Source organism: Mesoplodon bidens, assembly GCF_964165515.1.
Source record: "Mesoplodon bidens genome assembly, chromosome: 7".
Classification (NCBI taxonomy): domain Eukaryota; kingdom Metazoa; phylum Chordata; class Mammalia; order Artiodactyla; family Ziphiidae; genus Mesoplodon; species Mesoplodon bidens.
In genome coordinates, this window is record NC_138164.1 from 28,446,161 (window position 1) to 28,472,607 (window position 26,447).

Genomic DNA, 26,447 nt, shown 5'->3' on the forward strand with positions numbered 1-26,447 from the left:
GTTCATAGATCATACACAATCTCCAGAACCAAAGTTAAAACATAATGAGTTCAATAACTTTATATTGACATTAATGGTCCTATCTTTTTGAAACTATTCCATTAGTAGTACTGATGCACGCAGGGAATAATATAATATTAGGCTAGATGTGAAACCTGGCAGTTATGTAAAGGCATAAGGAAAAGGGAGTATAAAATATGACCATATCCTAAGCTCAGTACTCTTAAAATATAGTCATTTTCCTAGATCTAAATAGAAAAATATGTTTTCCATTGCCTTTTTCAACATAGTCTAGAAACAGTTGTTGTGTTCCCTGACATTGTACAAGGTAAGTACCAAAATACAGCTGTGATACAATAAAATACTTACTGCTATTATTAATATTTATGTGCTTTGTCATGTCTATTATCTCATTCTTATTAGACTGAAACATTTTTCCAGTTTTTATTTTCATTTAGGAGCTATCAATAAATTATTTGTAATGTCTTTGGGAGATTAAATGGATAAAATCAGGTCATACTTAATGGGGTTTATATTTTCAGTATTATGTCAACAGCCACAGTTATCTCAGATTTATTAGAAAAAAATTAAGGAAATAGCTCTGGGGCCTAACATTTCTAGAAATTGTGTCAAGGAGAGCCAAATTTAAAATATCAAGTGTATATCTCCATCTCTACATTCTATTAAATATGTTACTTCTTCTGTTTGAAACAATAAATTGGGCTAAGCCTCACCATCCTCCGAACTCCTAAAATGTTTGCTGCGTAGAATTCGTTATTTACTCCTTTGTGTTATTTTTCTGTGTGCCTGTTTAGCTAAACGACATTTCTCTCATTTCTGCTTTAGATTTTATAAAGCATTTCCACGTGTCTTTTTTGCTTATTTATTTGTTTGTTTTTGGTCCTTGGAGTCCTGTAGACAAGTTAATGTCCTCACTGTTTTGCAGATGAAGAAACTGTCACTGAGATTAGGTGATCTTCCCAAAGACACACAGGTAGAAAACAGTACAGAACAATCCATTCAAACATACTTATTTTTAAGAAAGCTTATTCACCTTAGCCCTTTTACAATAGAGGTGGCAAATATAATATGTGTGTATGACCATTTATCCCCCTTCCACACTCAGGGTAGGTGCTAATAATTATATATGGTAGTCTTTCCCCTAGAACGTGTCTGCAGTCTTCTCAATGCATTACTCCAGGAAAAATCTCATAATTTTTTGGAGTTGACATTCAGGATTAAATGTGTTTGATTTTCTATCTATATATCTTGCTTCGTTAGGATTTATGTCTTTTGTGTTTATGCCCTATAATATCTACTATTGTACTTTGCACAGGATAATAAAGACTAAATCAATATTGTTAGTAATTTATGGTTAAATGGATATAAGTCATAATGTGGTAGAATTGGTTTACTGTAAGGAAGAATTTTTCCTTTATTATCATTGAATAATTTATTTCTAGATATTACTCAGCCTCATCTTGTGCCAGGCACTGTGTTACGCATTTGAGACTCAAGGATTAATTTATTCACTGGGGCATGAAAGGGAGGCAGAAAAGGACATACCATAGCAGGCAGAATGTTCAAGAGCCAGGGGCCCAATGGTGGGTTATAAACATGGCTGAATGTAGTTCACCCCTGAGGACTGGGGGCCACCTGGGCACCTCCTGGATTGCTATTCACAAAGAAAAGGGTCTCACATGCATTGGCCAGACCCCAAAAAGACATCTTAGTTTACAAAAGCAGTCTAGCAGGAATACATGTCATAAGTTTGACTGCAGGGATTGTGAATTCTGGTTTCAAAACTGCAAATGAAACCTACTCAGTCAATGAATGGATTGATTGCTTGACTTCTCCTATACTGCTTCCTCATATGTAAATGCACAGAAATATCTTGCTTTAAGAATACTCTGAATTTCATTCATTCAAAAAATATTTATTGAAAGCCTCCTATTGGCTCCCATTATGTCCTGATGTAACAATGAACAAGACCCAGTCGTTATTTTCCAGAAGCTTTCGTTCTGGGAAATGGAGGACAGGAAACGAATGAGTATTTTAGGCAAAGGCAATAAAGCAGTGCATGCTAAGTTTTGTGTCACAATGCCTGACCCAAGAAATTCTGATTCCCTACCCCCTTTCCCACTTATCATATCATCATGAGGTACCCTGTTTATTTTTTTTTTTAATTTAAAAATCTCTCTGTTCCATAATTACTAGTGAGAATAGCAATTGTCACTGTACTAGTTTTCAAATCTTTCTACAGGTATAAATGACAGATGCACCTGTACAAAATGGCCCATCAGAAGATGCCAGGGATCCTGTCTATAACACCCATAACAATTAAATATTGTGCACTTACTTTCTGTAAGGCTCTCATGGGTGTAGCTATGTAAGACTTCAGCTCTTCTTCACAAAAGTTAGTATCCTGAAATACATAATAAGATAAAGATGTACGCAATGTCAGCTGAATAAGTCTTTGTAAGACATATGTCAGGCATCCACAAAAAATCCTGTAGGTGAGAGAAAAAATCAAAACTTCCAAACTTCAGTTACTGTTTATAGAATACTTTTGTATTTAAGCATTTGGGGTTTATGAAAATTCCTAACTTTAAGAACTATATATTTTATAATGGAGGGTGTGAGGCATTGGACAGGACAATGATGAAGGCTATATTGAATGCTAGACTGGAAACTTGAACTGGAGAAAGCAGGAGATGAGGGCTAACGTTTGACTACGTGGACCGAGACTCAGCTTCCGGTGGATAGAAGTCAATCTTACTACCTATCTGATGTCCTTAGTACTTGTTTCTATATAATGAATAATAAAACAGACAGGAAAAACACCCAAGGAATGTTAACAGATTGTTTTAAGGCAAGAGAGATTTCTGAGGGCTAAAAAAGTCACAGATTTCCTTACAGAATTCACTTTAATATGACCAATATCTCTTGAGTGGCATTCCATACCCAGTGAGTAAGGAAAGATTTTTCTACTAATGTCTCTTCCAGTAAACAGATTATAAACACAGTTTTCAAAGCAGGAACTGTGTCATATTAATTTTTTCATTCCAACAGTGGTTATGGTACCCTGTCCACGATGAAGTAGCATGCACTCATGAAGTATTGGTTGAATGTGTTTTTCAAGTTGCCTTTTATTCCTTGATAAAAACACAGACAAACATGCTAGTTCTTAAATCACTGCCATTAGTGGCCACTCCAACTGCTTTCCTGCCTCTTTTTTCTTACAGAACCATGATGGGTGGACATGGGCTTGAGGGGAGGCTCAGCTGCCCCCAGCCCAGGGAGTATGTTGTATGAGTATGAGCCAGTCATGGTAACTCCATTCCCCTTACCGGGACTGGAGTAGACTTGCAAACATGCCCAGTGAGACCGAGGGAGTGCCTGCTTGGGGTGGGCATGGGGGTTCCAGAAAGATTTCTGATTTCTTAAAAAGAGATGCATGTGGGAAAAAGCCCTTTCTTTGGCCTCTGAATCCTACCCTGTGAGGAGGAGAGAGCTGGAGGAGAACATTTTAAGGAGAACAGCCAACACACCAAGGATGGCAGGAGAGAAAAGTAGAAGCCCATGACTATGTTGCAAAGCCTTGAATTAACCAACCCTGAATATGTTCTAACTCTACATTGCCTATGTGACAGGACACATTTTATTAAATCATTTTTCAGTTTGTTCATCTGTTACTTGCAGCCTAAATTAGCCTATAATAAGATCAGTGGATTGATTAAACACATGGTGCTGTGCAAATAAAGTAAAAGACCTCTCCCTGTGTGCAGTCTCAGAAGGATTCATTCAGCAAATATTTCTTCAGAGCTTACTAATCTTCAAAAGTTGATAGATTGAGAGAGAATGTGTTTCTATGGAGGCTTTGGACTCTGTAGCACAAACATGACATGGATAGTAAAAACCAGTTGGTATTCAGTGTATTTTCCATGCAAGCTCTTTATATGCATGAAAGGATTGTCTTTGAGTCCCTTTTTTAAACCAAAAGTGAAAATAGAAATAGCCAAATTGGACAGCCATGCAAAATTCTCACATGATATCACAATTTTGTGAAACACGCCATCCTAATGGTTTAATGAATACTAATACTCTGGTACTTTTTAATTTATTCAGTTTTTGTACTTCCCAAGCCCCTATTTTATTTTAAATATATCCCTAGGTCTAGTGTAGAGACGTTAGAAAGTCATGCTTTCGAATTTACTATTTTATTTAAGGAAAATGTTAAATAGATAATTTTCCTACATGCACAGGTGCTTTAAAATGCTTTTTAAAAAAATATTCCAGATGCAAAGGCAATGCTGTTTTTACCTTTCTTTTTTATCTTGAAATACTGAAAGAGATGACCCGTAGTTCTTCCTGCCTCTGAAATTGGTATTTTCTAACTTAAAATGTAGCTTTGTTCACACCTGAGACCCCTGGAGAATAAACAAAATCTGCATTTCTTTTTCAAGCAGTATCCTGCCAATCTAAGAAGAAAATAGAGCCTTGTTTCAGTCACTGGCTTCTAATAGCATGGTATCTGTAGCAATCTCACAGAAGATTAGTAACTCTAGCTCAATTTAAAAGTTAGCATTGTGAAACACACATTGAGTGTGTTTCAGAATAAAATCTAGTAAGATTTAAAAGCAGTTATTCATAATTTATGAATAAAATAATAGTTCAGAGCAACAGACAGACTGGCAAGAAAGACTTAAGTTGATGGGAGAAGAACGTTGTTCTATCTTTTCTCTTCCTTTGCAAAAACAGTAGTAACAGAAGAACCTATATATTGCCCGTTCTGCCTAGTGGAATCATCTTAGTATGAAAACATCATACTTAGGGTTCCACTGTCTAAATGCAGCTCCTGATTCCCATCAGGCATTCTTTAAGATCTCAGTCAGTGCTTGTAGAGTGGAGGACCACTTTGGGTCTTGTCCCAGAAAATAACGTCAGATTTCTTTTCTGCTAGACATGTGAGAGATTTTCCAATTATTATTAGTATGTGGGTTCCCAGGGAAGCCAGAGAGATGCTGGTATATCATTAGTTATTTTTTCCCATATAGTCTCCTAGTTTTCTAGCATAAACCAGAGTAGGACCCTGAAGATGCCTATTTGGGTTCACAGATAGATTCCTTTTTAGCAATTTATATAAACACAATTCCATCATTCTCAATATTCATTAAATGCTAGTATGGTTTGTCCTTTATTAAAGCCCACACCTTTTCTTCTATCTCATCCGAAAAAGAAAAAAAAAAATTTAGATTACCACAGGAGTGGTCCGACCAGAAAGCAAGCTCGACTTATATTGACATATGTTTTGTAAGCCAAGGGTATATTGCAAGCATTTTTTTATTGAGAAATAATCGATGTATAGCATTATATTAGTTTCAGGTCTACAACATATTGATTCAATATTTGTATATATTGCAAAATGGTCACCACCATGTCTCGTTAACATCCATCACCACACATAGTTACAAAATTTTTTTCCTGTGAGGAGAACTTTTAATACCTACTCTCTTAGCAACTTTCAAATATACAAGTATTATTAATAGTCACCATGCTGTACATTACATCCTCAGGATTTACTTATTTTTTAACTGGAAGTTTGTACCTTTGGACCACCTTCACAGATTTTGCAAGCATTTTTAATAATCTCTAAAGGATAATATGTATTAAAATATTTATAAGTTCCTAATTTGACAGGCTGACTCCATTATATACAGCAGGGGTCCCCAAGTCCCAGGCTGCGGACCTCTATCCGGGCCTCCGGCTGTTAGGAACTGGGCCACACAGAAGGAGGGGAGCGGCAGGCGAGCAAAGCTTCATTTGCCGCCCCGAATTGCTCCCCATCCCTCGCATTACCGTCTGAACCACCACCCAACCCCCCGTCCGTGGAAAAAACTGTCTTCTCTGAAACCAGTCCCTGGTGCCAAAAATGTTGGGGACCGCTAATGTACAGTATATATATTTCCAAACATATGATTATATCTTGTTAAACATAGTTATTTACTATTATTTTTTTAATTGAAGTATAATTGACCTATGACACTTAGTTCCTGGTGCACAACATAGTGATCTGATATTCCTGTACATTACGAAGTGATCACCATTATCATTTTGTACTAAGTCTGTCAAGTCACCATACAAAGTCATTACAATATTATTGATTATATTCCATGCTCTACATTTCTGCTCCATGATGCATTTACTTTGTAACTGTAAGTTTGTACCTCTTAATCTCCCCCAGGTATTTTATTCATTCCCCCTACCCCTTGTTGTTAAATTTTTGCTTTACAGTTATGGTTATAGAGAGTAAGAAGGGTAATTTTATTTGAGATGGGAAATGTTCTCCTCTGAAGTATCATCTATCAGCTCATACAATTTATTTATTCATTTATTTAGTCCTGCGGCAAACACTTAAGTTATCTGCTAAATATTAGGAACTGTGTATGGTGCTAGCACCAGAGAGAAGCTTGCCTATGGTGGTGACCAGCACCAGAATAAGTGGATGTATAAAGTATTGAAATGAGAAGGAGAAGAAGATCCACTGAATATTAACCTCATTTGTTCAGTTCTCCCCTCTTGATCCGCTTTACTGGTTACAGAAATCTGACTGTCTACTACTTAGAGTAGGTGATGCAATTAAAATAAGTCATGATGTCATAAATAAAGAATAAAATAAAATTTACCTCTGCTACATATAAGCAAGTGACTTTCTGTTTTGGAGTAAGTGGTAATAATGAGGACTAATGTATAGGGTTCCCTTGACTTTTAAACAGGCTAATAAACATTAAGCACTATTGTAATGCCTGGGACATATTTAGTAAATACTAGCTTTTGTGAAGAATATTATTGTAACCTCACATTCATCAGTATTCTGAAGAATATGTAAATGATGTGCTACATAACTTTAATTTGCCCAGAGATTTCTTTGCTCCCAAACACGTAAACTACGCAATTTTCCTATGTTACTTCCAAGCAAATATTCATTCAACAAGTATTTCTCAGATACCCACTGTGAATAATAATACTATCCAGAAATTTATAATCTTGTTGAACAAGCAAGAGAAAGCTAAATACAAAGTAACAAAGAGACATAGAATATGATTCAGTGTTAAAATCATTGATATAAGCAAGGGATGCCATTCTGTCTCTGTGTCTCTTGGCCTATACTAGACATTGTTAATCATTTCCATTTTCCCCCATTTAATATAGAAACAAGTTCAGAACCCCTTTTAAGATAGTACTGCAGGAAGCCATTACCTTTGAGTTTACCTACTGGGTAAATTATTTGCCATCTCTAACAAGACAAGTTTTAAAGAAAATCAAGAACACTTACTCAAATATCTTTTCTGGCACCTCAGCACAATTTTTCTGCCCCTGTAGTCATAAAGTCTTCATCCATGAATCTTCTGCCCTTATTTTTCTCTCCAGACCATGTCTCCCACCATCATTGAAATGATTTATAGTAAAATAACAATGAGGTGCTATTTAGTATATGGATAGATCACACTGCCAGTTGGAAAACAAGATGAGTCAAGCCATCACTTCAATATGTGGGAAGCAAGTAAACCACTGCAGTGGCCACCAACACTGTTCATCAGTTTCCAGTTCTCCCTTTCTTCCAGTTACCCACTCTGTTAGAATTAAAGTTCTGGCCATGTGATTAGCTTTGGCCAGTGAAACGTAAACAGAAGTATTTTAAAAACTGATGGGCAATTCTTCATCTTCTGATTTCCCTCTGCCATGACTGTTAATTTTACAATAACGATGCCTCATTAGCTCAGGTCCCAGAGTGAGAAAACAAGAGGCAGAGCCCCATCAACCCAAATTGGACATACAGTGTGAGTAGGAAATAAAATTTTATGATTAAAACCACTGAGACTTATGCCAGCATGATTTCACCTCTCATGACTAATACTACTCTATGACTGTGCATAGTTCAGGCGAAGAATCCATGAAGGAGGCTCACCAGACCAGGTAACAATATTGAAGAAACTTGATAGCATGAGATTTGATGAGGAAACAAAAAGTCTCATCTCATTCTAAAATGCTGTCCATTGTAAAACCCAACACTGATTTACTAATAGCTTTTGTGGGGAAAAGAGATCCACATGGAATGTACACAAAACTCTTTTAAAAAAAATAATAGCATGAATTTAGCCATTAAAGTAAAAGGCTGCTTTTTATTATCTCAGTGAAAATCCAAGTACAAGGCTTTTTGAATTGTCTCAAAAGTCTTCAAATTACTTGGCCTTCAGCATTGACACATAGTTTCAAGGTAACAACACCTTTTTTGTAACCTCTGTGTGTGTGTGTGTGTGTGTGTGTGTGTGAGAGAGAGAGAGAGAGAGAGAGAGAGAGAGAGAGAGAGCTTGATGTGCTTAGCTTAGCACTTTTAGGGCCCAAAAGAATTTTAAAGAACATTGAAGAATACTGGGCATTCATATGCATTTTCTGTTTAATTAATTGTTGTATCATTTTTGATTGAAGTGAGTTATATATTAAACAACTATCTTGAAAGTCATTGGCTTTTGACATATAGATGTTTATCACCATCACAGTACATGAATTGTTTGCATTAATATCTAATAGCTTTGACAATTCTTTGATCTATTCTGAGATATGTAGTCATTTCTACTGCCTTTATTTTTTCTGTCTGAGGTGGGAAGGGAATTTGTTTCCTTGAATCTCAATGACAAATCAAAATTCAACTTTACTTACTTGTGTGCATCTTAGCTTTGGTCCTATAAAGCACTTGATTATTTCTTTACAAGAGAATGAGGTTGAGATACCATTCCTCCATTTTTTATTGTATTTATATTTATCACCTTTTTTCTTACTCATTTATATGCACAAAAACTATTTTTTATTTTAGTGCTGCATCGTAGTGCAACTTTTATAAAGGCATTTTAAATGACAATAAGATATCCAAATATAAGCTATAATTAATCTCTACATATAGTGCTACTAGTGAAAATATCTGAGGTTGAAATTAGATGAACAGTTATCTCCTGAGCATTACTAGATTTGCACACACAATTGCTGTGACAGCTGTGTCCCAATTTGCCCTACTTTCTAACAGCTGGACAGTCACTTTCAATAGTAATCATAGGGTATTTCTCCATTTTGAAATATTAATATGTGAAAAAAATGTTCTGGAATTCAGTGAAATCTGGTAATGAAAAATGACTGAATCTATAAATAGCACTAAAGCCATATAGGTTAATAAACATTTAAGTACAATTATAGATATACATAATTTGTTTATATGTATATATGAGATATAACTAATATACATGTTAAATAATATGTTTATTTATATTTTAATAATAAATATAAATTTGTATGTATGTATGTATGTGTGTGTGTGTATATATACCACAAACAATAAACCATGTGATTCTTATATTAACTCCCAGTTAGTTTTCTCTTAGGAATTGATGAGCCCTTTAGTCAGATGTGATTAACAAAATGTTTTGTCTTTGCCACATGAATCAAGTTTTTAAACATTAGGGTATTTCAGGGTCAGCTTCTGTTGCACACTGTTCAATTCCATGTCAGCTTTGTTGGACTGATTACATCTTCCAGAAACTTACCCTGTAAAATAATTTCAGAGAATTCTCACTCTTTGAGAATAATGAAAGTTCATACTTTAAGTAGCTTTCCTTGACAGTGTTTCTAAGAATGTTGGTTTTCCTATATTAAGTGTTTTCTAGAAAAAATACTAAATCTACTGCTTTCTGAGAATGAATTTTCTTTCTGTTTTGCCTGTTACCTTCCTATATCTCTGAGCTATGTTGGCAGTGGGAAAAGCAGATATTTTTGTCATTAGGGTTGTCTTGTTTTCTGGGTGTGTTAAGTTGGTGTGATTGAAAAGATCTCGCTTTTCAGCAGCCTAATCTATAATATTCTCTGTCATGCCGTTCAACATTGCCCTTCCCCATCTGCCACAGTTCCAAATGTTATTGTTTCATTTTTTTCACGTCCTTTACATGTAAACAACATCACAACACAAAGAGACTACAGTAGAAGAGAATTATCAGAGAATTAATTAATTTGAATTATCTTGATGTGATAAAATACAGCATAGTTATTTTAGGGTAATCTTTATTTTCACTGATTTTAATTTTCTAAAACCTTAGACCAAAAATTATTTCCATTTTAATGTAATTTTATAATCACTTCTATAATCTACCTATAAAATACAAGTGGTCTTGAAGGAAACAGTATAATTGCTCATTGTTGTACAATAACAAGACAAATCCTTGTTCCTTAAAAGATCTAGTGAGGTGAGGAATAATAAATATCAATGTAGTACTTAGGGCATTACTACACTCCTGGTGACTGTTACTGGAGAATGTTCAAAAGGACTTTACGATACTCTTTTTTTCTTTTCTGATGGACTCAGATTTTTAAAGAAGAATAATTTTGAGCTCTGGGATTTATCAATTGATTACTCTCCAAAACTATCATCTGAAAATTGTTACTCTGAGGAAGTTTGTTTATAAAACATTAACACTTTGGTTTGTGCAAAAGGGAATTATAATTAAAAATAAAAAGATATGTAACTGGCAAACAACCAACTCCTTCCTCCTCAAACCTTTATAAACAGAAAGGTTTTGTATTACTACTGAGTTCTTAGAAAAATCTCTGCTAGAGAATTCTAAATAAATGTCTGACGTTTAATCAGCTTTGCTCTTGAGTTGCTTAAAAGCAGAGTGAGCACAGGGAATGGTTGTTTTTAGAAAGCTTTTATAGGCTTTTGGAAGATTGGTTCTTGCCAGACCACGGGCCAGGTGTTAACCAAAAATTCCTTAATGAAGATTGGCCCGCTGGCAGTCCCAGGAGGAATTTAGTTCATTGATTGCAAGCTTCAGTCCTCAGGAAACACTGAGGAAAACAATGTTGAAAATGCTTTCATGCTGATTTTTAAACTAGCATTGTTAACAAAGTCTAATTTTCACCTTTAGCAGTTCACAGGGTGAGACTCCAGCCCTGTGCTTTTTAAGTTAGGAGATAATTTTTAAAAAATGATCTAATTAAATTCAGTTTAATCCTAATTGTGTATTTTAGGGTCTGTTCTACAAATTGACTTATTCATTTTAAAGTTAGGGACTCCTGCCCTACTCTCCTTTATGTTCTCCATCTCTCCCTTGTTTCTTTTTCCCTCTTCAACAATACACTGCGTGATGTCTCGCCAATGAAGGTACTATTTTTGTTCTAGGACACTCTTGTATAAGATGTCATTAGTTGAGGGAGAGTGCAAAGATTATTAGAGGTAGTTTAATAATAATAATAATAGTGCATTAGGCAGTCACAGGCCTGACTCTTGATTAGTCTTTCTGAGCTTGCTTTTCTAAATTAGACGGTTGCATAGGATGAGACCCTGGGGGAGATCTAGTCAGTCACCTGATTTCATATATTGCTGGATAGATCTGAGAGTAGATCCCAGCTATAGCAACAAACTCTCCTGCTTTAGTCCAGCATTGTTCTTCTCTTCTTTCTTGGTCACAGCTTTTTAAAGGGTGATGTGGATTGACTCTGGTGAGCCTGGTAGTATAGGTTTTGATGGAAATAGCGCAGAAAAAGAGGCAGTTATTTTATAATTGATGTCTGATCCAGATGGCAAGCAGGATCATTTCAATGGAACTCTTTCCAAAATAGTCCTTTAATGTTCATGCTAGATGTGTCCCCACAAATGTCAGGCACACCAGCTACATCAAAATTAAATTTCTTAGAAATAAAATATTTGGGTAGTTTTCAACTTTATTTCTGATAAAACTGCCTTTTATTTGTTATCTTACCTCAAAATGCCTTTCAGTGTTTAGGAGCTCTGCATATGCATTATTTGCAGTAACCATTCATCTACGTATGTATTTACCAGATATGTTTTGAAAGTCTCCATATGCCCAGACTGGTAAGGCTCTAGGGTTACGTTGGTAAAGAAGACATAGTCCTTTCCCTCAAGACATGTAATATTCTGCATATATATATTTTTTACTTTCCTATGAAACTTTCAAAGAAATTATAAAGCATCTTTTAGTATCTTTTTTTAAATGCTTATACCTAACCAGCCTCAGAGAGAAGCCTCTACTTAAATTTTAAAAAAGCAAAACATAGAATACGTTGTGTCTACACTAAGGGATTTATTTACATTCCTCCACAATGTGTTCACAAATTGATAGGCTAAGTGGCCAGTTACACGCCAGGGGCACTTTTCTAGTTGATAAGAAAGTTTTTCATATATATGTTTGAACAACGTGTTGAAATATCCATTTGTGGGACTTCCCTGGTGGCACAGTGGTTAAGAATCTGCCTTCAAATGCAGGGGATATGGGTTTGAGCCCTGGCCCAGGAAGATCCCACATGCCACGGAGCAATTAAGCCCTGTGCCGCAACTACTGAGCCTGTGCTCTAGAGCCCGTGAGCCACAACTACTGAGCCCACGTGCCACAACTACTGAAGCCTGCGTGCCTAGAGCCAGTGCTCCACAACAAGAGAAGCCACCGCAATGAGAAACTCGTGCACCACAACGAAGAGAGCCCCTGTTCGCCGCAACTAGAGAAAGCCTGCACGCAGCAACGAAGACCCAATGCAGCCAAAAAATACATAAATTTTTAAAAAAGAAAACAAAATTAAAAAAAAAAGAAATATCCATTTGTACTCTTATTTTAGATGACAGCAATGACAGCATACAACTATTTATACTACCATTGTTAGATGGGAAAAGTGTCTGTTTAGCCTGCTGAAGATTTTGGATTTCAGGTTCCCTTGTCTCATTATTGCCTCACTCATGTCTGTTAGTCACAGTCAAACCACTGGCAGTTCTGTCTTCTTGAAAGAAAATTGTTGAGTTGTCATGTCATTTAGACCTGAAAAAAATCTTAAGTGTCATGTTAGCCCAGCCCCCTAAACTATTAGCTTAGGAAACAGAAGCCAGAAAGATGATATGGTGTGTCTGATGCTGCTCTTTGTTGTAGTGGGGAAAGTCACCAGAACTAGAACATGATGGAGCTAAATTCAAGACTCCACTCTTCCATATACCACCCTTCCATTCTTTTGACTTACAGCAAATCACTTTAACTTCTGTGTGTTGGTTTCGTTACCTGTTAAAGTAATATAAAAAAAATAAATAAATTTAAAAGAAAAAAGCAGAATGAAGGCAATGATAATTACTGCAATGATATTTACTTTTTGTAAACTTATATTTATGATAGACTTACAAAATTGGATGCTTGTAAACTATATTGCACCCCACAAAAATTAAGTGGTCATATTGTGGTTGTTTAGCAGCAGAAGTGGTACTGTTTGGTTTATATAACACTCAGCCTACATTCTGGGCAAACATTGTTCCTATGATGTATGGTATGATCATGAAACAGCCATTTTACAAATGAAATGTTATAATAAATCCCTTTGCAAGTTAGGCATTTCCTGACACAATGACCATTCTTTGCTTTTGGCTTTTAGCTGTGGTACATTGGGTTTGTGACTATCAGTCATGCTGCTGGCTCCTGGATGTCTTATGGAGGCAGTGGGACAAATGAGTATTTCTGTACTGTTCCACTGAATTTGTGTGAGGTGGCACAGGCTGCAGAGATATCATTATTTGTTCCTATGGAATCATTGATGAAATATTTTAACCCTTACTTCTAATAACTCAGCATTTACCTTTTGGATCTTATGTTGTCATAGATAATATTATTATCTGAGAAGAAGAAATAAAAGTACTACCATTATTTGTGATTTCGTTTCCCCTTACACATAATTTGTGACGATGATTACCAAATGCATCTATTAGGACCAGGAATGACTATTCCATGAAATAGGGACAGTTAGATAAGGGGTCAAAGACACTAAGGTACGTAGCTCTTACCCTAGGTCACTGTGTATCAAAAACGATGCCCCAGAGAAGATTTCAAGGTCAAAGACAGGAAAGTGAATCCAAGATAGATCATCAGTGAGGGAGGTAAGAAGAAAAATCAGATGTGAGGTATGGAGTCAAAGCAAGGTAGTGAAGGAGCCAGGGGAATCAAGAATAAGAAGCAGAAGAGTAGAAGGTATGAGGTGGTCAGTGGTTCTCATACTTTTGGGAGCATCAGAATCACCTGGAAGGCTTATTAAAACATTAGTGCTGAGCTCCACCTCCAGCATTTCTGCTTCAATAAGTCTGGGATGGGGCCTTGATAATTTACATTTCTAACAAGCTCCCAGGTGATGATGCTGGTCTGGGGACCACACTTTGAGAACAACAGTTGTTCTAGATGAATCCCAGAGTAAGTAATAGTGCCTGCAGTGATTTCATGAGCTCCCGGGATACTTGGTTGGGTGAGCTGAGATTGCTTAAAGGTTTAGGGACAGAATAGACAAAACATTTTGGCTTTTTTCCTTTCATTTTAATTTGCTTTTTAAAAAACATCCAATGCATAACTCAAAGTTATGAGGATGTGAACCTCCTTCTGTATTAAAATATAAAATAAGAACTTATATTCTTGCCATATAAACATAAATCAAAATTATTCCCTCGCTATGAAAAATGACATATTTCATATTTTTAAAGTTTAACAACTAGTACAGTGTTCTGATTAAGAGTGTGTGTGCTGAAGATAGACTGTCTAGGGTCAGATATTGATTTCACCACCTGCTTTGTGCCCTGAGGTCATAAGTTTCTTAAACTCTCTGAGCCTCCTCCTTTGTAAAGTGGGGATATTACTATTTGCATAGAGTTGTTGTGAAGATTAAATGAAATAATTTAAACAACTTATTGGAATGCCTGGCACACAGTTATTGCTCCATAAATGTCAGTTACTATTGGAACACCAAAGTAAATGCCTTCATTCAAGAATGTGACTTTGTATATAACACTTGGTAACTATCTCAGGTTTAACCTGATAGGTTGCTCTCTGTATCTATAATTCATTACAACTCTTCTGCTAAGAATAGCCCTGAATTTGGCATGAAGTTATAAATTATATATAAACAATGTGATTCAGAAGTCAAAGTGGATTACAGATAGCAAAGAATCTCAAATTGCCTCTAGCAAATTTCAGACTAAGAAGGAAAAATGCCTTCTCTTACACAGAAGTTAAGAGCATTAGCTCTGGGACCAGAGCACCGTGACATGACTGCAGAGCCAGTGCTCTGATCTCCTAGTCCAGATGCAGGGAGTGGGGACATCAGCTCCTCCAGCCACCTTTGCTCTTCCTAAGACTGTCTCCCACACAAAGGCTAGCTGGGCAAGCACAACACATTAAACACTGAATTAGCCAAAAAAAGAAAAAAAAAAAAGTTGAAATTCTCATACATACCAGAACATTTGTAAAAGGGAGAGAAGCTTTTGCATTTCACATTCTGATTCCTTGTTCACTCTCCTTCTCTTATTTTGGAAGCTTTAACAACCACCCTCCACAACCCAACCTTTCAGTGGTTTCCACCAGCAATTTAGGCCTCCCTGACTAAGCTCATTGAATTATAGGCTTTGGAGTAAACTCTCTGCAGGAGGACATAAATAGACTGTGGCTGGAGTTCTGCTTACAGAGGAGTCTAAAAAGCCAAAATCTCAAGTGCAAAGAACTCTGGACATTGGGAGATAGGAAAAATGGGTCCACTGTACGGTGCAATTCTGAAGCAAACTACCTGGAGTTAGGTCAGATTTCATAGCTTAAGAGCCTAGTCCCTACAAGACTGTACTTCAGTCACCCATTGAAAATTGTGAGGTACCCAGGTTACCCATACTCTTTACCAACTGGCTATAAATTCAGGGTTGCCTATAAGCCCCTTGAGTTTAATAATTTGCTAGGACAACTTATAGAACTCAAGAAAGCACTATAGTTACAATTACAGTTTTACTATAAAGAGTACAAATCAGGACCAGCCAAATAAAGACACTTGTAGGGTGAGGACTGGGAAGGTCCGAATCATGAAGCTTCATGTCCTCAGGACATGTCACCCTCCTAGCACATCAGTGTGTATCACGGACCAGGAAGCTTACCCAAGACTCAGTGACAAGAGTTTTTATAAGGGTTTCATTCTGTTGACATGACTGATTGAATTGGTGGCAACAGGCTAGGGCTCCAAGGCCTCTTAGCTCCAGGGAGGTTGGAAAGTCAGGCTGATATCAGAGCTCAAAGCCACATGATTGGTCTTTCTGTTATAGCCAGTCCCCATCCTGAAACTATTTAAGGGCCCACAGAGAATCACCTCATTAGCATAAAATCAGGTATGGCCCCAGGGGCCTACCATGAATAACAAAGACACTTGCATCACTTGGGAAATTTTAGGGGTTTAGAAGTTCCCTTTTAGGAACCCAGGACAAAGATCAGACAAGTTCTTTATTATACAACATATGGAAAATAGAATTAGAATTGGAACTATTTTAAGTCACCAAAAACGAAGGCCAAAAAATTATGATTTTTATGATGGAGAAACAACTGGAAAATGTCATTTGATTATAAAATAAATGGTCATTAAACATCATTAGATTCTTTTAATTTGTTTTTCACTCAGTTGTTCATTCATTCAACAATATTTATTGAGTATATCCTGGGCTAATCATTGAAGATTTACTGTTACATTGTCAATGAAAAAAAATGTTTGTTTGTACAGTTGACCCTTGAACAAAGTGAGGTTTAGGGGTGCCAATACCCCACACAGTCAAACATCCACATATAACTTTTGACTTTCCCAAAACTTAACTACTAATAGTTTACTGTTGACAGGAAGCCTTATTGTTAAATAAACAGTTGATTAACACATATTTTGTATGTTATATGTATTATATACTGTATTCTACAATAAAGTGAACTAGAAAAAAGAAAATGTTAAGAAAATCATAAAGAAGAGAAAATACATTTACAGTACATATATGTATTTATTGAAAAAAATCCACGGACCCACACAGTTCAAACCCGTGTTGCTCAAGGGTCAGCTGTATTACATGGAAAAGAGGAAGGATGAACTATTTGAAATATTTGTTCAATTTTAATTCCGATTGAAATGAGCCTGAGTTCTGAGATAATCATTAATTTTGCTTGTCAAAAATGATGTTAAGAGAGCTCCCAAAGTACCAAATATTAGGCATCAAGCCTAGATTTATGAAGAATTTGGGGAGGTAGAGGATAATAGAAAAAATATGGATGTTGTTTGTTTAACCACAAGGCTGCCATTTGGCCTTATGTTTTTAAACAAAATCAAGAAGTGCTTTGAAATGTGATGTGTTTTAAACTGTTCTTTTTTTGCTTTCCTGTAATTGGAGCAACATACTAATTTCTACAAGTTGTGACTACTAACAGAGAGCAATCACCTCACAGACTTGTACCGAAGAGATGAAACCATCCAGGTGACAGGACACGGCCATGTGCAGAGTCCCCGCTTCCCAAACAGCTACCCCAGGAACCTGCTTCTAACCTGGCGGCTCCATTCCCAGGAGAAAACAAGGATACAGCTAGCCTTTGACAATCAGTTTGGATTAGAGGAAGCGGAAAATGATATCTGTAGGTAAGTGGGAAATAAAATCCATTTTAGGGTAAAATTTCAAAGTAGAAAAAAAAAGATTTAAAACATCACATCAGACTTCTCTTTGGGGCCCTCCGGACCTACCCGAGATACTCAACTTCTTTTTCAAAAAGCCTTTATGTCAGTCCTAATGGACAAAATAAATTGGAGCGCAGACTGCCTCTGCAGAAAGCCTGGTAACCTGGCATGACTCACAGAAACTCACTCCTGCAATTGTCAGAGCCAGGCTGTGTGACTCCCAGAGAAGGGGGGAATCTGGGGGCCCCTATCTTGGCCAGGTCTAGAACAAACTTTGGGAGCAGGTAGATGCATCCAATATCCTGGGTCACCTGCGCCATGTCACACGGCTCTGGTGCAAGCCTGCCAGAGCTTAAGGAGTGTATTCCATCTGCTGGGCTCCAGGAACTGACCCAGCACTGGGAGATGATGATGGCAAGGACCCTGTCAGGTCCTTACCTGAAATCGTAATTTTAAGGCCTCAGATATGTGTAAGAAGGAAGAGAAGGCCACCTCCCAGGATCAGTGTGCTCCTCAGAGGTCTGTTTCTTCCTGTAGTTTCTGGGTCAGCAGAAGATGAAAGCTGCACCTGATAATCTTCTCCCTTCTTAGCATGTTTATCAGAGAAAGCCCTGGCTGTTGTTCTCTGAATTGTCAGCTCACAGCATCTTATTCACTTAATTAGCATGTGTAAGATGCAGAGGATTTTCTTTTTCCTTTCTGTACTTTACTGCACGAACTTGTTCTGCATTGCCAATGAACTACTACTAAACTGCTAAATTCTTTCAGCAGGTTTATTTTACTTTGAATAATAAAAATCAAAATCGGGTACTTCCAATTTGGCTGTCCTTTATTGCATGTCTATTATGCTGACAGCTTTTATTATGTTGCTGTTTTTTCAAGAGTAACAGCAGTGACTGTTACTTTCTAGGACCATAGAGGGTAAAGTATGCCAGAAAGCAGAGATGAATACATGCAGGAAGAGCCAGTTAATATTTACAAAGAGAATAAGCTTGAAGAGACCTTGTGTCTTTTCAGCCTTGAAAGGGAGAACTCATTCTCTGTGCTCAAAAAAAAAAAAAAAAAAGACTTTGGAAACAAATGAAAAGCTACTATTATGGGGATATATGTATACTTATAGCTGATTCACTTTGTTGTACAGCAGAAACTAACACAACATTGTAAAGCAATTATACTCCAATAAAGATATCTTAAAAAAAAGAAGATTATTAAAGGTGATATCATTGAAGAGACACTGGTCTCCACTGCAGAGCAGGATTTTGATCTGGTAGTGATTGAGTCCTTTTGGCGTCCTGACCTTAAAACTAGGAGAGGAAGTTAGGATGGTTTCTTTTCCAGACCCTTCATCAAATCAAGTTGCTCCTAAAAATTTATGGAACGAGGTAGAGAAGTAAGAGGTAAAGGGGAGAGGAAGCAGGGAAAGAGGCAGATCAGAGACCTGCCTCAGGACCCTCCCTGAACCAAAATGGTGCTCTTTTGACTTCAGACCCAGAGTAAAAATTGTGCTGATGTTGTGTTTTTTAAAAAACAAAAGTGACCTCTTGCATTATTAACAAAGTTTCAAGTATATTCTTGCTTTGTGCAATAAATATGATTCACATATATTGCATATAAAATGAAATGCAATTGATTTCCTCCCATCTGTTCCAAACCTCCTTGATGTTTACACTGTAATATTTTATTGCTGGAACAGTGATTCTTTCTTAGTGCTTTTCACTTTTCAACACCGTATATTAAGTAGTTAATTTACATAGCACCCAAGAGATATTCAGCTGGTAAAATTACATAAACCTTCTTATTTTACTCATTAGGAAACTGAGGCAAAGGACATAAAGGCCTCACAAATTACTGTCAATGAAATTTAGTAACCATTTTATTATGCTTGCCGCCTCCTTAGATCACCCTGCCTGATCCAATAAGAGCTCTGAGGTGCGTGGGTAAGACCAGTAAAGTTGTATTAGATTTTTTTTCATATTCAGACCTGTTGGTTCTCATGCTGATTCCTTTTGGCAATGTGACAGGAAAATATAAAATGGATATGAGACTTCTGCCACTGTTCACCTTGAATGCTCACCCTGAGTGCTCGTTTGCATTGTGACTTTAGCATCTGAGGTCATTTGAGGAGAGGTAGATTGGAGGAGTGAGACACTGATGCCCAGAACTGAAAGGCACAGAGTTCAGCTCTCAAGCTGAATGTTTTAAGATCTTGGGTGTCTGAAAATAGAATAAATGATCCCTAGAAGATGTCAACTTGGTCACTTGAAGATGTCCTATTATGTGATGAAAAAGTGAGACGCTGTGGAGGGTTTTTGAGGATCAAACAACTCTGTGGAATATCTAAAATGTCTTTCCTGTCTTCTTCAATCCCGGGATCCTGTGTTTCTCTGACTGGTGCCAGTGGTGAACCCATGGTCTTACCCTCATTCACACATAGCCCAGATATTTCCAATATTGGCTAGTGCAAATCCCTCCTCAAAGTCATGTGTTTCCATTATGATAAATGTCATAGTTTGTGATATGATCCTTCCAAAAGACAATTTCCAAAAAGAGAAAATAGTCTTTTTTATTTTACCATTTATTTTCTACAATGAGAGTGCTGATTTTATGTGCTGTATAGGTATAGATCATTTCCTTTCTTAAGGAAACACTGGATATGGTAAATTAATTCAAAGTGGGAATTTGTTTAAAAACTTGAGATAGTAAATATTTGGGTATATAATTAGAGCTACATCCCCTAAAATATGACAATAGCTTATACTTGTTAGTTTTTCCAGGAAAACCTTATGAGGCAGATGCTCAGAAAGTAGCCCATTTTGATTTTTGACGACTTAGGAAGAGTTATGGCTAAAAGTGTGTAAGGGTGTTTCCTCCGAATAGATTGTTGAAGTTTGAATTTGAGAAACCTAATCCAAAAACTAGTTTTCCTTCTAAAATATCTGTAGGTTATAATTTTCATTTCAGATGATAGGTCATGAGAAATCACATATGTTAGTTTCAATGTCTCAGTGAAAGTATGAATTTCAAAGTCTACTTTAATCAAAGTTTATGTCAAATTGGTACTAGGTATGATTTTGTGGAAGTTGAAGATATATCTGAAACCAGCACCGTTATTAGAGGACGATGGTGTGGACACAAGGAAGTTCCTCCAAGGATAACATCAAGGACAAACCAGATTAAAATAACATTCAAGTCTGATGACTACTTTGTGGCTAAACCTGGATTCAAGATTTATTATTCTGTTGTGGTAAGTAGCTTAACCACCCTATGATTAAAAGCAGACACTGGTTGCATGAAGTACAGAGATCATTTTCTGTGATTAAATTCAATGGTGTGAGAGTGAATGAACTGTGTTAATTGTCTATGGTATGCTTTGTCCCTGCCTTGTGGCCAAAATGTTAAAGGCTTCTTTAGTGAGAAATGCCATTTTAGCTCTATTAAGTCAATGCTTGGGCCCATGTATTTTGAAAGAAAGCATAGTGAATAGAAAAAGTAAAATAGTTTATGGTAAAGCATATACCATATTGCCTTTGATTCAACTGGAGCAAAATAAATATACAGCCAAATAGAAGGTAAGTGAGAATTGAACCTCTTGGTTTGAAAAATTGTCCATGTAATTCTAATCACAGAAGAGTCCCAATGATTTTAGTTTAAATTATGACTCAAATTTGGGGAGGGCCTATGTTATCAACATAGAGCCTCAGGGTTAGCAAGTATCTTAAAAATTGGAAGGTATAATTCAGGACCCAGGGTTTGATTTTTGTTTATCTACACCCATGCTTATTTGTGGTCTCACCTCTACTTAAACACCTCAGCAGCCATTTCCAACTTTATATGCTTCTAACTATTAGAAAATCTTCAACCTCATATTGTGGCATAATCTACCTTGTAGTTAAGTCTAGTTGTTGGGTCGCACATGGTCATGGGTTTTCTTTACTCAGTCATTCATTAGTAGAACAATATAAAGTTTCTTCTTATTGACAAATATTCTGATAGGTGTAGTAGATACAAAGACAAGCAAGAAGACAGGGTTCTTGAACCTCCTGGAGCTGATAGTCTGGTGGAAATGACAATTAGAAGCCATAACAACTGAGATTGATAGTAAGACAGAAGTACTGGGTGTTACAGATGAAGCTCAGGGGGATATTGGGATAATTTTTCCTATACATTATGTTTAGGATACATTAAATATCCCTGAATCCTTCAGTTGTTCATAGCATACTGCCTTTTGCTCTCCTGGCAACGTCTTTAACTCTCATTCAGTTTATTGCTATCCCTTTTCAAAGTGTGGATGCCGAAACAGAACACAGTACTACAAATGGAGTCAATTTGGGTTTTTTTTTCCCTCTTATGAGTTAAATTTAGAGTAGGAAAAATCTTGGTTTTTTTCATCTAATGTGGTTTCTTTTCTCTCTCTTTTTTTTTTTTTTGCGTTATGATGAGTGGTTAAACACAAAGTGAATTCTACATCAGAATATTATAAATGAAAAAAGAGCATGTGGTGATACTGGTTCCAGTTTTAATTTGAAAATAATCCATCAAACATGATATACATTATTGCACACTCACACAGTGCTGCTCAGCATTAAGTGGAAGTGTGAACCTTTGGTTTCTACATTTCTTTGCTTTTAATGTGTTCAGTGATGCATCTGTTCTCAATTGTTCATGGACAAAGCAGGCTCAGCATGTTGGAATGGTGATGTGTCAGAATGGCTTAGTGAAGAATCTTTTTTCCCCTTAACATATCAAGGCCTGTTAGTGCTCATGTGTATACTTTATGTGAAGCTTTGGTTATGACTAAGTTAAATTGTCCATAAGTCAGTTAGAAACACCTTAACACTAATACCATATCTTTAAGGCAAAATAACTCCTTTTTGTAGAAAAAGGCAGTGCAGGTGTGGATTTAGGGAAGAATGAATATTTTTGTTTGAGGTGCTTTGGGTTATAGTGCAGGCTCATCACTCATTTCCTAGCCAATGTTAAGTGGAATATTGGACAGCTTTTGTAGTATGGATGTAAACTGTTAGGCATGACTCCACTCACTTACTTATTCACCTCCACCAGTACATTCAATTGTGTTTTTAGAAATGATGGTTGTCATAACTTTTTTGTTATACAGCCTCTTGGTCTGCATTCCTTGAAAATAGCTCCAGGGTCTCTTTCCGCTCCTAATTGGCTTCTGGCACTAAATATGATCAATTAGGGCCAAAGTGCTTTGGTGGCTGAATTCCAAGAGGTAGAGTGAGCTTAACCTTCAGGTGTATATAAACTCTAGATCTGTGTGGCTTTTTGATAAACTCTTGCATTTGATTCTTGTTCAACAGGGATCATTTATGCCTTGACCAATGTTTTGGAAAGGTCATTTTATTCATGTTTAAATTTTTCTTGGAGAAATTTTAAAGCAGAGTTTATGAACTCAAATGCTACAGAGCCCAGACTTAAAATTCATAGTGAGCCAGATATAAAATTAGAGAGAGACAGTGGGATTAAAAATGGAAAACCCCGATGTATGTAAGACAAATCACTATGCTGTACACCTTATACAGTGCCATATGTCAATTATATCTCATAAAACTGGAAAAAATGGCAAGCCTTCTTTAAGTATATTTAAATAATGATTTTTAAAATGTTGTACAGGCCCACAAAGCCTATAGAGTTTGGAGGCAGCTGTTTTGCAATCCCTCCTTTAAGGAATGGCAGGTGCTGGGGAAATTTGAGCAATAGTTCCCGAGCAATCACAGTGCTCTTAGAAAATAGCAAGTAGCTATTTGGATAGGTAAAGACCACCCCCCTTCTCATCTCTACCTTTCTATCTCTCAGCCTTCCATCAAAAGTTTCTCTTCTTTCTACCTTAGTGACTCTACAGTTGTACAAGGGCCTCCCCTGAGGCTGTAAGTTATAGATGCCCAGGACCATAAGAGCCCATTACACTGGAATCACATCTACATGGTTCATGCTTATGATGTTTTTGGAATACCAAGTCTAGTGTACATTTTTAGTCAAGTTTTCACTCCAGCAAAGTGTGGGAGACTGACTAATGGCTAACATCCTGATCACTTATTTTTGGTTAGCAATTATTCTTATATTACAATTTTGTTTGGTGTGTTTGGAATTCAATTGTCTACCTTTTTTTTTACAGCATCTATCACAGTCTTTCCTAGGGCAAGGCAGCCCAGCCATAGGGGACCAGAGCTTTGCTGTGAAGCACACTTTGGATCAAAGGAAATTTCCCCAGTTACTAATGGTGGGATATAGAATGAGTCTCTTACCTTTTGATTTTACATCCATAAAATGGGGATAATAATTGGAGTTGGTGTGAGATTTTAAATTAATAGCAAATACTTATCATAGCACCTAGGATATAGTGGAAGTGCTCACTAAATAATGGTGATAATGATCCTACCTTTACCATCACAAATTGTGTGCGTGTGCGTGTATATATATATATATATATATATATATATATATATATATATATGTATTCCCTCTAGATAAATGATAATGAACTATTTGAGGGTAGGACAAACGTCCTGTGTGTATTCCACACAATGCCTTATACATGGCTAGACAGTGTGTTTGTTGAATTGACTCTTCCTGAGAAAATATGATTCAATTTCGTATTTCAATTTTTTGCTCTCCTACTCAGCTTTCTTTCCTAATTTCACTCAGCTGAGGAGGAGAGATACCATCAGAGGGCATAATGAAGCAGAATGGATAATGTTATCAAATTGTTATCAAGATGTTTTGTCTAAATAAATTAAGCTCTCCCATCTCAAATCTAGTTTATTGGGGAATGAATGGATGGACTGGATTGTTAGGAATCTTTTTTGGAAGACCATTAAGTAGTTTATTGGAAAGGTGTCCAATTACAAGGCTCCCAATGGATGGTGTGCAAAGAAGTCAGCAAGCATGGGTATATGAATTTCAGCTCTGCTGCTCACTGGCTAAAGGCTCAGTTTTCTCATCTGTAACATGGTGATAACACTGCCTGACACACAATTAACTAGTTGTAGGATTAAATTAGATAATTTTGTAAGCCACCCTGCCTGGAACTTAGTAAATTACTCAAATATCTGCTGCTCTTATTGTTATCATTATCATTGGCATAATAATTAATATATCATCAGGTGATAAATGAACTTGGCAGTCCTGTACAAACAGCCCAGCTGTCAGTGTGTATGTGCATACACATATACACACACGTCTGACCATAATTCACCTCCTTCATCCAAGGTAGAAGCATTTTATTGTATATTGTGGCAAACATTTAAAAAGCCTTTTATTTGTGTGTATGTTTAATGGAAAGTAAATTTTTTAATTCAAAAATTCAAAAATTATTTATAACTTTTTTATTGAAATATATTGATAAATGATTTACAATATTGTGTTAAGATAAAAAATTAAATTATTTGAAAGCTATTCCCAAGCTTTTTTGTTTTATTAACAAACTCTAGTTTATTTCATAAGTTGAATTTACTAATACCCATTCTAAACACTTTCTAAAATAAAAAAGCAATTTTATCACCAGTTTTTTAACTGTGTATCTCTGCAGTTTGAATTAACTTCAAGTGGCAGAGTTAAGATTGCCATTAAGATTAAAACTCCACATGAATCATGGCTTTGCATTATAAATATTTTTTTTTAAGTAGAGGAAGAAAGGGAAGAGGTTGGAAAAGAAGATGAGGATGCAAAGAGAAAGGAGGAATAAAACCAGTGAGTTAATAAATAAGATTCTCAGTTATAACAACTTTCACAGATTCTAATTTTGCTCACCTAAAACTTACCAGTTGGTGAAACAAAAACAAAATAATGGTGGACAATTCATTATTATTCCCCTAAACTAATTCTCAAACAAAGCTAGAGAGTAAAGGACCTCATTCACTTTCTCTACAAAATGTGGAAATTCCATCTTTATTTGCATAGTCAGATAAAAATTGTTGAAGGTTTTGAATATCCATGGGTATTCTGACCACTTCAGCCAGGACTGTATATAGAGCCAAGGATAGTCAAGGTGAGGGTGGTAATCACATAGCAGATTCTGTTTACCTCAGCTTCTACATTTTGGTATATCCTTCTGGAGGTTTGGTGATATGAGAGCTGTGGTATTATTTATTAAATGCCTACTGTGTGCTAGGCCAAGTTCAGTCTAGGGTCCTGGAGATACAGCTATGAGGAGGATAGGCAGATCTCTGTCCTCATGATCTCATATGGTAGCAGAAAGAAGCAAACAATAAACATTTAAGTAAATAGGGAAGTAAGTACATACATACAAACATAAATTTTTTGAAGTTCAATAAACGCTAGAAAGAAGATAAAAGAGAACAGTGTGATGGAGAGTGACTGGAAAAGGATCCACTCCAATCAGAGAGTCAAGGAAGATCTGTAGGTGTAAAATTTGAATTGATACCCAAAAAAGGAGCAGGAGACACCATGGGAAGCTATGGGAGAAGTGCTTTAAGGAAAAGAACAGCAAATGCTAAGCCCTGAAACAGAAAAGAGAAGACATCTTTGACAGTAATGATTCTTTTGGTATCTTGGGATTCAGGCTACTGGAAGGAGGCAAACATAAGAGAGGGAAGTAGAACAGCAGCTCATTGCTCTCTCAGCTAAGCATGAGAAAGAAGTTTTCTTACCCTCATCTCAGCCCATCTATTTTGGATGTTTCTTAAATCTTTCAGTACTTAGACCAGGTAAGGTAGCTAAAACCAGGGTGAGCTAGGGGAAGATACTAAGAAAGTGTCAACAAGATAACAAACAAAGTGTGGGGCAGAAAGAAAACAAGGGGCATGGTCCAGGTCAAACAGGAGGATAGCATATGCATACTCCAAAAGCCCTAAGTAAATGTCATAGCAGTAGACTGCCAAGTTGGCAAGCCCAGGAGCTTCAGTGGATATTGGTTGAAGCATTCATTCTTAAGT

General features: G+C 36.5%; 1 protein-coding gene across 4 annotated transcripts in view; it reads left to right on the forward strand.

Moving 5' to 3' along the window:
* Positions 1–26,447, forward strand: part of PDGFD (platelet derived growth factor D) — a 228,943-nt gene that overhangs the window by 137,117 nt on the left and 65,379 nt on the right. Inside the window, exons 2-4 of one of the 4 annotated variants that reach the window (XM_081239063.1) lie at positions 17,310–17,496; positions 20,596–20,776; positions 23,669–23,773. In XM_081239063.1, coding sequence (XP_081095189.1) covers positions 17,310–17,496; positions 20,596–20,776; positions 23,669–23,773 — 473 coding nt within the window. Of the gene's footprint in view, positions 1–17,291; positions 17,497–20,595; positions 20,777–23,668; positions 23,774–26,447 lie in introns of all 4 variants that reach the window. The other 3 variants (XM_081239062.1, XM_081239065.1, XM_081239064.1) reach the window with 3 other exon arrangements.